This window comes from Halichoerus grypus, chromosome 11 (assembly GCF_964656455.1).
Source record: "Halichoerus grypus chromosome 11, mHalGry1.hap1.1, whole genome shotgun sequence".
NCBI classification, from domain to species: domain Eukaryota; kingdom Metazoa; phylum Chordata; class Mammalia; order Carnivora; family Phocidae; genus Halichoerus; species Halichoerus grypus.
The window spans coordinates 70,643,164-70,661,390 of record NC_135722.1 but is presented as its reverse complement, the minus strand read 5'-3'; the positions used below and the strand labels follow the sequence as shown (position 1 = coordinate 70,661,390).

At 35.7% G+C, this 18,227-nt stretch overlaps 1 protein-coding gene across 4 annotated transcripts in view; it reads right to left on the bottom strand.

Moving 5' to 3' along the window:
• Window positions 1-18,227, bottom strand: part of NAALAD2 (N-acetylated alpha-linked acidic dipeptidase 2) — a 70,632-nt gene that overhangs the window by 46,042 nt on the left and 6,363 nt on the right. For 2 of the 4 annotated variants that reach the window (XM_078058669.1, XM_078058670.1), the window contains 6 exons: window positions 13,755-13,941; window positions 12,118-12,219; window positions 7,817-7,942; window positions 5,721-5,907; window positions 2,447-2,540; window positions 1,276-1,374 (listed from right to left, as the gene is read on the bottom strand). In XM_078058669.1, coding sequence (XP_077914795.1) covers window positions 1,276-1,374; window positions 2,447-2,540; window positions 5,721-5,907; window positions 7,817-7,942; window positions 12,118-12,219; window positions 13,755-13,941 — 795 coding nt within the window. Of the gene's footprint in view, window positions 1-1,275; window positions 1,375-2,446; window positions 2,541-5,720; window positions 5,908-7,762; window positions 7,943-12,117; window positions 12,220-13,754; window positions 13,942-18,227 lie in introns of those variants that run through there. The other 2 variants (XM_078058672.1, XM_036080682.2) reach the window with 2 other exon arrangements.

Genomic DNA, 18,227 nt, shown 5'->3' with positions numbered 1-18,227 from the left:
TCAGAATGGTTAAAATTAACAAGTCAGGAAATGACAGATGTTGGCGGGGATGCAGAGAAAGGGGAACCCTCCTACACTGTTGGTGGGGATGCAAGCTGGTGCAGCCACTCTGGAAAAACAGTATGGAGGTTCCTCAAAATTTGAAAATAGAGCTACCATACGACCCAGCAAATGCACTACTGGGTATTTACCCCAAAGATACAAATGTAGTGATCCAAAGGGGTACGTGCACCCCGATGTTTATAGCAGCAATGTCCACAATAGCCAAACTATGGAAAGAGCCAAGATGTCCATCGACAGATGAATGCATAAAGAAGATGTGGTATATATATACAATGGAATATTATGCAGCCATCAAAAGGAATGAAATCTTGCCATTTGCAATGACGTGGATGGAACTGGACGGTATTATGCTGAGCGAAATAAGTCAATCAGAGAAAGACATGTATCATATGATCTCACTGATATGAGTATTCTTAGTCTCATGAAACAAACTGAGGTTTGCTGGAGTGGTGGGCGGTTGCAGGGATGGGGTGGCTGGGTGATAGGCACTGGGGAGTGTATGTGCTATGGTGAGCACTGTGAATTGTACAAGACTGTTGAATCACAGACCTCTACCTCTGAAACAAATAATATATTATATGTTAAAAAAAAAAAGAAAAAAGAAGAAGATAGCAGGAAGGGGAAAATGAAGGGGGGGAAATCAGATAGGGAGATGAACCATGAGAGACTATGGACTCTGAGAAACAAACTGAGGGTTCTGGAGGGGAGGGGGTGGGGGGGATGGGTTAGCCTGGTGATGGGTATTAAAGAGGTCACGTACTGAAATGAGCATTGTGTGTTACACGCAAACAATGAATCATGGAACACTACATCAAAAACTAATGATGTAATGTATGGTGATTAATATAAAACATCTAATGATGTAATATATGGTGATTAACATAACAATAAAATTTTAAAAATTTATAAAAAAGGGGGGGAAAAACAAAAAAATAAAATAAAACTTTAGGTGAAATAGGAAGTTAAAATGTTAAATTTAAACGCAAATGTAGTCATGTTTAAGACTTTATAAAACAAATGTGATATCTCTACTGGAAGAAGAATTCAGTACATCATTGTATAAGTACATCCTAAGTGATATAAAATGATCAATTGTTCACCATGAAAAATGAGAAAAAGACAAGCAAAATATACCTGGCAGAACAGTTATCTTGACATTTTTCCATTAAACATATAAAACCTTTCCAGTCTATTAAAGTAATATAAAATTACCTGAAGGAATCATGCCCTGCAAAGCCAGGCCCAATGTTATAATGCACATTAAGACTTCCCTTCCAGCTGTCATCTGGTGGAGCAGTTCCTCCCATGTGACTGTTGAGAGAAAATGAAAATGACAGAAAAAGGCTGAGCATCACAATTTCTTAGAAGAAATCATGAAGTCTGATAATGAGATATTTCATTCATACATTTAACAAATATTTATTGAGCCCAGTACTGTCAATATGCCCTTTCTTTGTGCAACTTACATTTTAGCAAGAGAGCCAAAATTGAAATATATGAAGTTCTTACTATGTTTGTGGGAAGACAGCTTAGGAAAAAAAAAAAAAATAGGGAGAGGAAATGAGAAGCATCAGCCTCCTTACTTTTGACTTTATGTAGGGAAGCATTAGATCTAAGAAATAGTGAAAATAGCAAACTCATGACTGTGTTAAGGAGAAGAAACTAATTTCTAGAGAAGCTGCTGGTTACCTAGTGGGCACTCATAAAACAATTATTAAATTGTATTGGTACAGACATCTAAAAAAAATAAAAGTTGGAGATTTATGAAAGAACATCAATAATAGAATGCAAGAATAGCAAACATTAATTAAATGTTTACTATATTCTAGATACTTTACACACTTGCATTGATCTCATCTCCTCCTCATAATAACCTTACTAGGGAGAAAAAATTACTATCCTCATTTCACAGATAAGGAAACTGAATCAGAGAAAGATTAAGTAATTGGTCCAAGTTCACACATCTAATAAGTGGTGGGCACTGTAATATTTTTAAAATACAGGTCAAGTACAAACATCAAATGAATATCAAAGAAAATCCAACTATTTGAAAAATCTCCAATCAGCATTTTTATCTTGGACACAGTTTTGCACTTGAGACTTTCATTTGTAGCAGACTAAAGGTTTCTTGCCATTTCTTGGTGTACTCTGTTATTCCTACTTCAGGAACTATTTTGAAATAAGACTTTTTTTAAAACTCATTTTCCTACTTTGTTTCCTTATTTTTTTTTAATTTTTTGAGGTATAAGTGACCTATAACATTGGTTTCAGGTATACAACCAGACTTTATCCTAACGTAATTAGATTACATTGGTTTTAGACAAGAAAATGGACACATTAGTGTAAAATATCTTAAATCTCATATCCAATTAGAAAATCATACCGTAGTAATATTTCTGCATCATTATACCCAATAGGATGTACAGGGATCTTGGGGATTCCCACTCCTTCTTTGACATCAAGTCTAAAGGTGTACTCTGCAGAAATTAATTGCATAAAATGAAAACAGCTGAAAAATCTGAGCAAGGGGCATAAAGAAATTTCTTTTATTACTATCTCAGATTTATTACGTTTGAAATTATATCAAAATTCAAAGTTCCCCCAAAACCAATGATTGTTTTACCTAATATAGCCTATTTAATTCAACAGTAAGAAATTAAATCATTCAAATTTTAATAAAATCAACTATGGGGATTATAAATTTCCAAATTTGTTTTGACATTTCATGTAATTCTCTTAAATTTTACAAGAATATTTTATTTCCTCAAGGAGATCTTGAATCCTTCTTAGGGAAGCTTCAGTTAACTAGTTGCCTGGAAAATGTGTCCCAAATTCTGAAACTAGATATAACTGAAAAAAAATTAAAGGGAATTTATGAGATCTTGGGAATAATAAAGATCTTATTCAAATAGTAATACAATATTCTCTTCAAAGGAAGACTAAAAAGTACTGTCAGAATTAAAACCTCATTGGGACTTTGGCTTTCAGCCAAAATAGTTGTATAGCACTAAAACACTTTTCTTAGAAACAAAGGAAGATTTCAATCAAATGACATCAGATTCCACCTCAAGAAAATAGAAAAGAATAAATAAGGCAAAAATAAACAGGGAAAGAACATTATAAAGGTCAGAGCAGAAATGCAAGAAATAGGAGACAGAAAAATGGTAGCAATTATGAATAAAATCCAAAGCTGGTTTTTTGAGAAGATCAATAAAACTGATAAATCTCTAGCAAGACAATTCAGGAAAAAAAGAAAAAAAGAAAAAAGAAGAGAGAGGAGAGAGAGAGAAACTGCCATGATCAGGGATAAAGAACAGAATATCACTCTAGTACCTGCACATGCACGCACGCGCACACACACGCATACAGAATGAGAATATTATGAACAACTCTATTAAATTTAACTTAGAGAAAATGGACAAAATCTGTGGAAGACATAAACTACCAAAGCTCAATCAACAGTAAATGGACAACCTAAATAGCCACATACCTATTTTAAAAATTGAATTTGTAGTTAAAAACATGCCTACAAACAAAACTTCAGGCCCAGATTTGCTAGGGAATTCTACCAAATGTTTATAGGCAAAAATGACTCATTCTATATAAACTCTTACAAAACAACAAAGATAAAATAGTTCCCAACTCACCCCATAAGGCCAACATTACTCTGATACCAAAATGAGACCAAAATACTACAAGAAAATAAATCTGTAGGCCAATATCCCTCATGACTAAAAAGAGATATGCTTAACAAAATTTTAAATTCAGTGATATACCACCAACATATAAAAGGATAATGTATTGTGACTAAGAGTTTATCCTAGGATGGGAGGGTTGGTTTAACATTCAAAACTCTATTAGTATAATTTAACGAAAGTAATATAACAACTTATCATCTCAAGACTCAGTAAAAGCATTTGACAAAATTCATTATACATTCCTAGATAAATGTGCTAAGATAAAATCTCTTAGCCCATTAGAAGTAAACTCCCCCAGCTTGACAAAAAGAATCTAAAATAAAACCTACAGATGTATCATACTTAACAGAGAAAGACTGGATTTTTTCTTCTTGAGGCAGGAACAAGGTAAGGACATCTCCTCTAACACCTTTCTCCAGAAATGTATGAGAGGTACTAGCCAGTATACTAAGGCAAACACATTTTAAAAAGTAAAGGGCATCCAGATTGGAAAAAAAGAAAACCGTATTTACAGAAAACATGATCGTCTATGTAAAAACTGACGGTATCTATAGAAACCTACTAGAACTATTTAGTAAGTTTAACAAGCTTGCAGGATACAAGACTGACGTATTTCTTCTACAAAGTATTTCTACTTACTAGCATTGGACATATGGAAATTGAAATTTAAAATGTATTATTAAAAAGCATACAACTAGGAAATGCATATGGGTAAATGAGAGAGATGTGCACAAGCCATACAGTAAAACTGCAAACATGTGGAGTTAATTAAAGAATACTTAAGTAAATGGAGAGTTGTGCCATGTATATGAATCAAAGTATTCATTATTTTTTAAGATGTCAGTTCTCCCCAAATTGACCTATAGATTTAATTCAATCTCAATCAAATTCCCAGGACACTTTTCAATGGAAATTAATAAGCTGGATCTAAAATTCACATGGAAAGGACCTAGAATAGCCCCAAAAACTTTGAAAAAAAATGTTAATTTGGAGGATTTACATATCTATTTGAATGTAAAATTAAAAAGACTGACCAAACTAAAGGTAGCAAGGATATAGAATCTGGAACACTCATGCACTGCTGCTAGAACGTAAAATGGTACAAACAATTTGAAAATTTCTCCAAAAGTTAAATATGCGTCTATCATATTATCCAGTTGTTCGATTACTATATATTTACCCAGGAGAAATAAAAGCATATGTACATACAAAGACTTGGATACAACTGTTCATAGCAGCTTTATGTATAAGAGTCCCCAAACTAAAAATGATCTGAATGTCCATCCAAGTAAATGAATAAACAAACTGTTGTGTATCCATTCAATGACATACTACTCAGCATAAAAAGGAATGAACTATTGACACAGACATCAACATGGATGGATCTCGAAATAATTATGCTGACTGAAAGCAGATCAGTGGTTTAGGGACTGGCAGAGAGTGGGTAGGAAGGGTTTGGAGGAAAGTATTATAAGAGGAGTGAAAACTTTTTGGGTAATGGATATGTTCATTATCTTAATTGTGGAGGCAGTTACACAGATGTTCAACATGTAAAATGTGAAAAGTTTTGACAACACCCAAAAACTCATTGATATTTAAAAAAAAATACAAATGTATGATATCTAGAGAAGGCTAAAATCACCAATCAATTCAGAAAACCAAAGTTCTAGTTTGGTAAAAGCAGTATTACTTAGGGTATGGGGATCTATGTTTCTGCACCTCTGCTAAAAGTAGAGAAAAATTCAACGGGCCCTTCCCTCTCCATGTCCACACCTCATGAAAATTTGAAACGAAAGTAATATATGGGAAATGTTTTTTAATTCTTAGCAATAGTAATCCAAAATATTGTAATTGTGTACAGTTTTAAGGTTATTTTGTAGATGTTTGCTTTTATGTCTTCCGTAAGGGCAGGTAGTATTTTTGCAAAAATGGGTGAACCAGGACAGGCCCATCCATTACCTTTAGCTGGATAGCCTGGAGTGAGCGGGTCCCCAGCACCATTCAAATTTAATACATTCCCTCTCTGTGCTGCAGTTCCAGGAAGGTTCCATCCTTTAGGATATGGCTGTACTGCAGGGGCAAAGTAATCCGCTGGGTCGGAGTACAAGATGATTCCTATGGCTCCTGCTGACATGGCATTTTTAACCTGCAGGGGCAATGTGCAATCCATAATGTAGAACTGGCAGATGATTAATTCATCTAAGAGAAAATCAATTTAATAATGTAAGGAACTTGAGACACTGCTTTTTATCATGCTGCTAGACATTCAGTTATTGATGCCCTGAATACAATTTCTCTCCTGGGGGGAGCTAACAACTCTCATTTATTCTATACAACTCCAAACAAGTTATTGTCTCTTCTGTGAAACACTCCTATTGTGGCTAGAACTGCAAAATTAATGTCTCCCTTCTTTCTACCTCTTCTAATTTGTACATATTTCTGTTATAGGATGGGTCATAGTATTTTAAAGTATCTTTAAAATATCTTTCTCCCTTGCTAGACTGAGGGTGTTTTTAGAAAAGGGACCATGTCTTGTTTACTTTTAACTATCCACCCTCCAAAGTCTGGCACACCATAGAAATATCTGTGGAACTAAAATAATTTAAAGTTCTATACAGAGTGTGTGAAAAATTGCCTACTGTGTTTTGTAAATATTTTCTAACAATCCAAACTGACCACATAGGAAAATCTTTCCTGCAAGATTCTTTTTTGTTTTGTTTTGTTTTGTTTTAAAGATTTTATTTATTTATTTATTAGAGAGCGAGCGAGAGAGAAACAGCATGAGAGAGGAGAGGGTCAGAGGGAGAAGCAGGCTCCCCGCTGAGCCGGGAGCCCGATGTGGGACTCGATCCCAGGACCCTGGGATCATGACCTGAGCCGAAGGCAGTCGCTTAACCAACTGAGCCACCCAGGCGCCCCTTTCCTGCAAGATTCTTAATTCATTACCAGAAATACTGTAGCAAAAGATAGATTACAATAAGTCTTGATTAACTAAAACACACTGCAATATTCAGAAAGCATTCTTACAATATGAATGGGAGTACAATCCTGTCACAACTTTTTTTGAAGGGCAATTTGATGCCTGCCAAAATTTTGAAAGAATATACATGTTGACTCAGCCATTAAATTTCTAGGAATCCATACTATAAAAATCTTCACATAAATGTTCAAGTATATGGACTAAGATGCTCACAATGGAATTATTTTTAATAGTAATAAATTCAAGCCAAGCATCTGTCAATGCAGGAATGGTTAAACTGCTTATCACTTCTACAAAGTATTATGTACCCATCAAAATAACAAGGTATATACTTAATAAGCAGCTATATAGAATTAACTAAGTACCAGGCACTATCATAAGTGTTTTCAAACATAAAGTTATTTAATCTTCATAAGGATTCTAGGAGATTAAGGCTATTATTAGCATTCTCACTTTATGTATGAGGAAACACTGGCAGAGAAAGATTAAATAACTTGCTCACAGTAAAAGATTGAGAGAACAGGGAGCCTAGACTAGACCAGAATCTATGTTGTAAGAATCTAGAGCCCTATACTCGTAACGACACATTATACAACTCTCAGTGTTTTGACATGGAGGAATACCTATATATTATTGCTGAGTGAGAAAATAAAGTTATATATAGTATATGATGCCATCTTCATAAAAAAGCTGTATAATATTTGTAAAATTAGTATCTAGAAAAAGATATTTATATTCATATGTCACAGAATTAGGTCTAAGAAAAGCTGTGAAGATTGATCATGTCTGGGCAAATAAAATGGGCAATGTAGGGGATCTTTCAGTTTTCAGTTTACAAAAAATTTCCCTCAAAAAATTTTAAAAAGCAAATTTTGTTTCTGTTATAAAAGTAATTTCCATTTCTAGATAGGTGAGGTAAAATAAAAACAGGATTTCCTATGCAACCGTGGCAAATAGGAAGATTTTTTAAATACATATATTGAGGTAATTTTGAAAAAAAAAGTGCAAGCTGATCATTTACATTTAGAGGATATACACTATCCTCTTCTCTCTAGAAAAGGAGGTGATACAATACTTTATTTCCTCTGAAGATTTTTCCGTATCTTGCAATAACAATCTTTCCACTACAGTTGATGTTCATCTCTCTTTCCAGTTTGAAAAAATCTTCAGTACGAGCATAGTTCACATACATAAGATCTCCCTGTAAGGAAAAGAAAAAATTTAAAAATATATAGAATACTGCTACAATTAAAGGGAAAACCAATGAGTAAGTTTGCTCCACAATACCACATCATCAAAAGTTATCTGTCCTGGGGGCACCTGGGTGGCTCAGTTGGTTGAGCGACTGCCTTCGGCTCAGGTCATGATCCTGGAGTCCCGGGATCGAGTCCCACATCAGGCTCCCTGCTCAGCAGGGAGTCTGCTTCTCCCTCTGACCCTCCTCCCTCTCATGCTCTCTGTCTCTCATTGTCTCTCTCGCAAATAAATAAAATCTTAAAAAAAAAAAAAATAATTAAAAAAAATAAAAAAAAGTTATCTGTCCTGGACTGGCCTTGAAAAACAGATCCGTGCTAATTCTGTATGTTTTTAGAAAATATTTCAATACTTTGAAAGGTTGAAAAAAATGCCAATATGTAACACTTTAAACAGTGTGTTCTGTTTTGAAGAGATTATCAGCATATACTGAACCAGAGGAAATAGAGATCATTTAAAAAATCCCAACTATGTTTTAAACAATCCACTGCACCAAAAATAATAAAATACCTAGGAATAAACTTAACCAAGGAGTTGAAAGAACCTGTACTCTGAAAACTATAAAATACTGATAAAAGAAATTGAAGAAGACACAAATAAATGGAAAGATACTCCATGCTCACAGATTGGAATATCATTTAATATCATTAAAATGTCCATACTACCAATGCAATCTACAGATTCCACGCAACCCCTATCAAAATACCAACAGCCTTTGTCACAGGACTATGAAAAATAATACTAAAATGTGTATGGAACCACAGAATACTTGAATTAGCCAAAGCAAGCATGAGAAAGAACAAAGCTGGCGGTATCACAATCCCAAATTTCAAGATAGATTACAAAGCTGTAGTAATCAAAGCATAGTACTGGCATGACAACAGACACATAGATCAATGGACCAGAATAAAGTCCAGAAGTAAACCCACACTTATACAATCAAATAATCTATGACAAAGGAGGTGTGAATATACAGTGAGGAAAAGACAGTCTCTTCAATAAATGGTACTAGGAAAACTGAACAGCTTTATGGAAAAGAATGAAACCAAGATACTTTCTTACACCATCCACAAAAATAAATTAAACATGGATTAAACCCCTAAATATGAGACCTGAAACCATAAAACACCTAAAAGAAAACACAGGGGAGTAATTTCTTTGACATCAGCCTTAACAACATTTTTCTAGATATGTCTCCTTGGGCACAGGAAACAAAAGCAAAAATAAACTATTGGGACTACAGCAAAATAAAAGCTTTTGCACAGCAAAGAAAACCATAAACCTAACTAAAGAGGGGAAAGATAGTTGTAAATGATATATCCAGTAAGGGGTTAATATCCAAACTATATAAAGACCTTATACAACCCAATACCAAAAAATATGTACATACACACATAATCAGATTTAAATGGGCAAAAGAGCACTTTTTCATGTGTCTGTTGCCCATTTGGATGTCTTCTTTGGAAAAATGTCTGTTCATGTCTTCTGCCCATTTCTTGATTGGATTATTCTTTGGGTGTTGAGTTTGGTAAGTTCTTTATAGATTTTGGATATTAGCCCTTTATCTGATATGTCATTTGCAAACATCTTCTCCCATTCTGTCACTTGTCTTTTGGTTTTGTTGACTGTTTCTTTTGCTGTGCAAAAACTTTTCATCTTGATGAAGTCCCAATAGTTTATTTTTTCCCTTGCTTCCCTTGCCTTTGGCGATGTTTCTGGGAAGAAGTTGTTGCGGCTGAGGTCGAAGACGTTGCTGCCTGTGTTCTCCTTTAGGATTTTGATGGACTCCTGTCTCACATTGAGGTCTTTCAACCATTTTGAGTCTATTTTTGTGTGTGGTATAAGGAAATGGTCCAGTTTCATTCTTCCGCATGTGGCTGTCCAATTTTCCCAACACCATTTGTTGAAGAGACTGTCTTTTTTCCACTGGACATTCTTTCCTGCTTTGTCGAAGACGAGTTGACCACAGAGTTGAGGGTCCATTTCTGGGCTCTCTATTCTGTTCCATTGATCTCAACATCACTTGGCATCAGGGAAATCCAAATCAAAACCTCAATGAGATACCACCTCACACCAGTCAGAATGCTAAAATTAACAAGTCAGGAAACGACAGATGTTGGCAGGGATGCAGAGAAGGGGGAACCCTCTGACACTGTTGGTGGGAATGCAAGCTGGTGCAGCCACTCTGGAAAACAGTATGGAGGTTCCTCAAAAAGTTGAAAAAAGAGCTACCATACGACCCAGCAAATGCACTACTGGGTATTTACCCCAAAGATACAAATGTAGGGATCCGAAGGGGTACATGCACCTCAATGTTTATAGCAGCAATGTCCACAATAGCCAAACTATGGAAAGAGCCAAGATGTCCATCGACAGATGAATGGATAAAGAAGATGTGGTATATATATACAATTATGCAGCCATCAAAAGGAATGAAATCTTGCCATTTGCAACAACGTGGATGGAACTGGAGGGTATTATGCTGAGTGAAATAAGTCAATCAGAGAACGACATGTATCATATGATCTCACTGATATGAGGAATTCTTAATCTCAGGAAACAAACTGAGGGTTGCTGGAGTGGTGGGGGGTGGGAGGAATGGGGTGGCTGGGTGATAGACATTGGGGACGGTATGTGCTATGGTGAGCGCTGTGAATTGTGTAAGACTGTTGAATCACAGACCTGTACCTCTGAAACAAATAATACATTATATGTTAAAAAAAAAGAAGAAGAAGATAGTAGGAAGGGAAAAATGAAGGGGGGGAAATCAGAGGGGGAGACGAACCATGAGAGACGATGGACTCTGAGAAACAAACTGAGGGTTCTAGAGGGGAGGGGGGTGGGGGGATGGGTTAGCCTGGTGATGGGTATTAAAGAGGGCACATACTGCATGGAGCACTGGGTGTTATACGCAAACAATGAATCATGGAACGCTATATCAAAAACTAATGATGTAATATATGGTGATTAACATAACAGAATAAAATAAAATATAAAAAAATGGGCAAAAGACCCAAATAGACAATTTTCCAAAGAACATATACAGATGGGCAACAGACACATGAAAACATTCTCAACATAACCAATCATCAGGGAAATGCAAATCAAAACCACAATGAGGTATCACTTCACATGGGTCAGAATGGCTAGCACCAAATAGACAAGAAATAACAGGTGTTGGCAAGGATGTAGAGAAAAAAAAAATGCTTACATACTGTTGGTGGGAATGTAAACTGGTGCAACCACTTTGAAAGACAGTATGGAAGTTCCTCAAAAAATTAAAAATAGAAATACCATATGATCCAGTAATTCTACTATTGGGCACTTACCCACAGAAAGCAAAAACACTAATTAAGAAAAATATAGGCACCCTTATATTTACTGCATCATTATTTACCCAAGTGTCCATTGATGGATGAATGGATAAGGAAGAAGTGGGGTATGTGAGTGTGTGTGTGTGTGTGTGTGTGTGTGTACACATACTCAGCCATAAAAAAAAAAAAAAATGAAATCTTACTATTTGCAGCAACATGGATAGACCTAAAGTGTATTATGCTAAGAGAAATAACTCAGAGAAAGACAAATACCATATGATTTTACTTACATGCAGAATCTAAACAAAAATGAACAAACAGACTTTAAAATACAGATAACAAACGGAGGGTTGCCAGAGGGGAGAAAGGTGGGGAATAGGTGAAACAAAGGAGATTTTTTAAAAGAAAAAAGAAATCCCAACCATGTTTAATTTTCAAGCATAGTTAAGTAATTAATTAATTAAATACCACTTCTGTGGCATGATCTATAAATCTATAACAAAAATCAGACTATGAACAAAGGAAAAGAGCTTGTAAAGACATCTACTGATGTTACTGAATTAAAGATGTGTTCAGCAGGTTCTTTGTTATTTCAGAGTGGCATCTGCTTCACCAGGCTATGATTTTTACGTATTTCTATTTTTTTCTTTTTCTTAAATTATTTTTAGAAAGGGTGTTCATCGCACTGAATCTCAAAGTATGGATCAGCATGTATGGTTTACCTAATCTCCTTGGTTTTAGTCCTTTATATAGGCTTTAAATAACAAAGTAAAGTTCAAAAAGTTGAGTAAAAAAAGTCTTGTTTTACCTCTGGCATGCCTTGGGCTGAGAAAGCGTTATATGGTGGAACAATATTTGTAACATTCTCATATCCATCTGGTGGCGGCTCAAGGTAGGAGGTATTGAAAATCTAGGAAGAATTGACATACATAAGTTGGAGAGTATTCCTGATTGTTATTAAAGAATAATGCCCCCAAGTATACACTTAAGATTAAGCATTCTGAAACTAGGTTCAGTAACTAATCAGGTAAATTCCACTGGCAACAATGAGGAAGAGCTTTATTGTTCTTACTGCCTTCAAAATAGTAGCAACTTCTACAAATGCATGTAATCTGAGGTGACTAGAAGTTCCCATATAAAAACAGGGCTTTGAAGGTGGCACCCATGATTCTCCTCCTCCTTTTCCAATGACTCCTTTTCAACTTCCATTGTTGGACTCCTTTTCTTTCAAATGCATTTAAATGTTTCCTGTGTTTTATCCCCAGTCTATGGTCTGCCTCATTTTATACTCCCTTCCTGTCAGACTTCATTTACTCCCAAAATTTTATCCATAGCTCATATGCTTATAAGGCCCACCTTTCCAGACATGTATATTTAAGGGCCTGATGGTTATTTCAGCTTGGATGTCCAAACTCAACATGTCCTACTTTGAATTTCTCATCCCTCACCCCAGGCCTGCTTCTTGTTTGGCATTCCTTGCTATTACTAGCAGCATCACTAGCCAGCCACCCATACCAGACACCTAGGAATCATCCTCAATTCTGTCTTCACCACCTTACTCCAGTCAATCACTAATCAATTGCCACTAATATTGCTTCCCAACTATTTCTTAGATCATCCCTCTTCCTCATTCCTACTAACATCCTGATTCAGGGCTTCATCATCTTTTACCTGGACTATTCTTGTAAGACTCCAACTTGCACTCCTTGCCGAGTCAAAGTCTAACCTGTAGATGGCCCAAACTATCTAAAAAATGCCTCTCTAGCCACATCCTTCCATTGCTTAGGACTTGTCAGTAGTTTCCATTGACTGAAGTTGAATTCTAAGCCCCTTAGGACATATAAGCTGTTCTATGACCTGTCCCCAAAACATATATACTGGCTTATCTCTTTTTGTGGCCCACTTTGTACATGACATTTTTGAAACACAGAAAATTTTTAAGTTCCCCAATAATACTAAGATAGTTATGGGTCTCCAAACCTTTGCCAGTATTTTCTCTTCTACCTGGATGCTTTTACTTTGTTTTTTTCATGAGGTTAACTCCTTAGCATTGCTCATGACTCACATATCAGAAAGGTTTTCTTTCAGGAAACCTTCTCTAAGTCCCAGGCTAGACTAAGTGAACCTTTTCTGTATAAAGAACCCAAAACATACTCTTTATAACACTCACCATACTGATTTAAAATGATGTGTTCCAACACCTACCTTGCCTTACTTAAGGCAAAAAGAATCCTGTTCCTAAGCTTCATTCTGGCTTTAAGACTAAGCACTGTGCCTAGCACACAGTAGACACTGAATAATTAGTTTACAACGTATCAACTTTTCTAAAAAATAGGAGTTGCACTGCACTATTAACCAATTTCTATTCTTACTTGACCCTACATCCCAATTCACATAAACAACTGGGGTCATAAAATACAAAAAGTACCAACAATTCCACATCACCTCAATTCCATGTTCATCCATGATTGATATATAGTTGGCATTTGTCTCATTAGGGTAGGATAGGAGAACATCATAATGAACCAACTTGGCTGAATCCAGTCCAAATTTCTTCCACTGGGTTTGGATTTTCTTGGCAAGAAGTAAATTTTGTTCTGTTCCTGCCAGATGAGGGAGCTTTGTAAAAGAACTACAATGAAAGTAAGATACAAGTGGGAGTTAAAGACTATATTCAGACAATATGCCTAAGGACTATTCTAGATGCATCACTCATCCTTTAGGTATTATCATTTCTACATCAATGATAAAAAAAAAAACAGCTAGTAGTACCAATTTCTAGGGATGCCAATTTAAAATTTATTTGTGTGTAACTATACTATTCACATTATGCTCCCCCAGAAAAGAACATATACCATGGTAAAAACACATGCAATCAGCAGGTATGAGAAGACACCTTGGAAGAACGTCAGGCCTCTATGCCAATAGTGCTCCTTTTGGTGATCATTAGTAAGGGAGGATATTTGGGGCAGTGCGGGGGCAGTTCATAATGTTTGCCAGAGACTAGTTAGGCAGTCTAACATATACTTCCACTGTTGTCAGATTTATTCAGTTGTTTATTGATCTCATTGAAGTTAAAAGTCCATGCATTTTTATTTTTATATTGCCTACTGCTTAGTTCCTGCCTGTTATGTAGAAATTATACAACGGGTTTGTTGACTTGAATTTGGGCAATGTTCTTTGGTTCTGAGTATAAATGGGTTGTAGCATTTAAGTGACCTCACAAAAATAGTTTTTCTAAAGATTCATTTTACATGAGGGTAAATAATATTTTAAAAATATTTTCTCACCTTTCTCCACCCCACCACCCCTTCAGATAATAATACTTTTGTAAATTGGTGTTTTTAGCCAACCATGACAAAACCAAAGCAAGACAGGCAGTAAAGGAAAACTGGCATTTGTCAAAACCTTACTATATGCCAGGCATGTGACCAGGCACTCTCACCTGGGTTGCCTCACTGAGTCTTCACCATCTTTCTCCCATTGTCCTCATTTTGCAAATAAGGAAACTGAGAGAATAGTTAAATAATTTGTTCATAATTTCAGCCATTAAATGATGGGACTAAAATATGAAAGTCATAGTTGTCTGACCTTGAGAAATAGTGATAATGTGAAATCATTCATCTGATATTATTCAATTGCCTGAACTTCTTGTAAGGTTCCCTATACTGTGCATTTTTATGAAGTTCACATTCAAACATGGCATATTGGGCCCTTTTTCATCTGACCCACACTTCCACCTTTTCATTTTCATTTCCCATTACTCTCCACATAAAATTCTCCACCCTACGGCATTTGGTAGACTCTTTTTCCTCCTGCAGTGACCACCTATTACCTTTGCACAAGGTCTTTGAGACGTAAATACTGTCCCATCTACATGAGTCTCCCTGTCACCACTTCTTTCATTCTCCTTTCCCACCTGCAAGCTACTCATCATCCATGAGGACTCCTCCAGCATCTTCTCCTGTGAAGCTTTCCCTTTCTATATCATTAAATGAAATCTACAGGTTATGGATATTTAATATCTTAGAATATTTGTTTTAAAAAAGTATTATAGTGTTTATAGACAGAAGTTATTTTGTATGCATTAAAAAAAGTAAGGCTTGAGATATTTAATTTCTACTTTATATAATTATTGTTTTATTTTCTACAATGAACAGATAACATTCTTATAATTAAGGAAAAAAAAGTATTTCCTTAAATTAAGATGGAGGATTAACCATGAGCTTTTGTCATCCATCTTTTAAAGAAGCCACTGAAGGGTGCTTGGGTGCCTCAATCCATTAGGCATCCAGCTCTTGATTTGGGTTCAGGTCATGATCTCAGGGCTGTGAGATTGAGCCCCATGTCAGGCTCCCTGCTGGTCATTGAGCCTGCTTAAGATTCTCTTTCTCCTTTTTCCTCTGCCCCTCCTCCCACCCCACGTACACACACGTGTGCATGTGCTCTCTCTCTAAAAAAATAAAGAACTCACTGAAATGGAATACAGAAGCAAAAAAAAAAAAAAAAAAAAGCAGCAGAGTGTAACATCCTTTAGTTCATTTCTAAATTTCTCCTTCTGGTCCCAAGGTGGGTACAGTTCCAGGCATCATATATTCACACTGTAATGCTCAGAAGAAACAAGTACAAACAAGAACATGTTTCCTCTTCGGTACTTCTTTTAACAGAGGAAAACTTACAGTAGAAGATCACAGCTACACTTTCCTTTCATTTCATTGGACATAATAGAGTATATACCTCTTTTTAAATGAATCATTGCCGGAGGGAAGAGTTATAATGAATGGATTATGGACCAATCAAGATACTCCTGGGCTGGAAGGAATGTAACCCTTACTGAACACATGAAGGAGGATGGACACTGAAGAGCTGAGGCACTGCCAACAAGGAAGTGGCTGGGAGAAACCAAATTCTTCCCACTACATTAGAACCATTAACCCAATCTTGAACTCTTCTCCCTCCGAGGCTCTTTCACTGATCATAAACCTTCTACATCTATGATCAACAATTCTTTAATCCTCAGCCACTTCTCTGAATGCCTGCATGACTTCCTTGCCTTAACTGGTTTCCTCAGAGGATCCTGCTCACCTGCAAGCTTTTTTATTTCCCATGCCCCCACATATCCTCAGGGCTTGAAGATCTACTGGGAGTTCTTATTCTCCCTTGGTTCTTTCAAATATTTTTCCTTTTTCTTCTTTCAAAAATAACAACTCTTTTAAAGCTCATACCAAAAGTCACCACCTTCTGGGGGCTGTCAAAATTGTGGGTCACTCCTCATTCATTAAAGTCTCAAGTTCCTAATTCAATTTATTTCACTCTACTTCTATTCTTGTCATTCTTGATGTGCATTTTTTTTTTAAGATTTTATTTATTTGACAGAGACAGAGAGTGAGCACAAGCAGGGGGAGTGGCAGGCAGAGAGAGAGAAAGAGAGAAGCAGGCTCCCCACTGAGCAGGGAGCCCGATGCAGGGCTTGATCCCAGGACCCTGGGATCATGACCTCAGCTCAAGACCTATACTTAACTGACTGAGCCACCCAGGCACCCCTGAACACAATTTCTGTATTGCACTCCAAAAATATAATCATCATATAAACTATTTATACATAACTTATCACCTTATGTTATATACACATTAAAGGAAAATAGTGATAAACAAATTTTAATGGTCAAGAACATTATTAAGTTTTGCTTCTGACATCTAATTTTCTAGGTGACTTCTTTTGGACACTTCATGATGTGCTGCAGACAGAGTTCAATAGTGTTAACATTATACTTGGTCTTTTAACTTACACAATTTAAAATATAAGCATTCTATCTTAACTGATAAGATATTCTGCCATTTTACTGTATTGCAGGAAAAATAAAGACTGAGTCTCTCTTTAAATGACATGCATCTTAGCTGCCTGATTATTTTCCTTTATCTCTAAACAAGCACCTCAAAACAGACATTTTGTATTTGCTTCCTAATATCTAATGTTATAAATCAGCTCAATTTCACAAGAACAGTATAGCTATTTTCATACCTCATTACTGTAGTTTGCTATAGTTCATCCATGGAAACTAAGATGGAACTTCATGACCTCATTATATCACAGGATAGATGGGAGGGAAACACACCATACTGTATGCACTTTGTTTATTTGATTCTAGGGTTTAAGTGGAGTCTCAGAAGGGGTAAAGAGAATGCTGCAGAAAATTTTAAGAAATAATGAATAAAACCTTCCTAAATTAGTGAAAGACATAAGTTTACAAAGTCAAGAATCTCAGAGAGCCATAAACAGAATAAATTTGAGGAAAATGATACCTAGGCACATAGTAAAACTACTCAAAATTAAAGATAAAATGACATGTTCTGTAACTTAAAGGACTGTAAACTTCTCATCAGATGCCAATACTAGACAGAAGACAATGAAAAAACATTTAAAGTTCTGAAAGGAGAAGAAAACAAAGTCATCTTAGAAGTCTATATCCAGGAAAAGTATGCTTCAAGAATTATGATAAAGTAAGGATTTTATAGATAGAGAAAAACTAAGAGTATTTGTCACAACCAGACCCCACATTACAGGAAATGCTTAAGAAAGTTACTCAGACTAAATAGAAATACCATGGGATAACCCAAATTTTCAGAAACAAATGAAGAACATTGAAAATAAGATATAAAATACTATTTTAACTCTTAATGGGCTTTCAATACATATGTGTTCAAAGAAAAATTGTTTTGCAAGGTTTATATTGCATTGCATATGATACTTTTGACAGCTCTAGTATAAAGGATGATAGAGGAGAGGATAAATGGCAATATAGAAATGTGAGTTATCTGTATTGTATGTTAAGTTGCAAAAAAATAACTAAGAATTGAGTGAAGATTTATAAGTTATAGATGTATGGTGTAATCACTAGAGCATCTACTAAAAAAAAA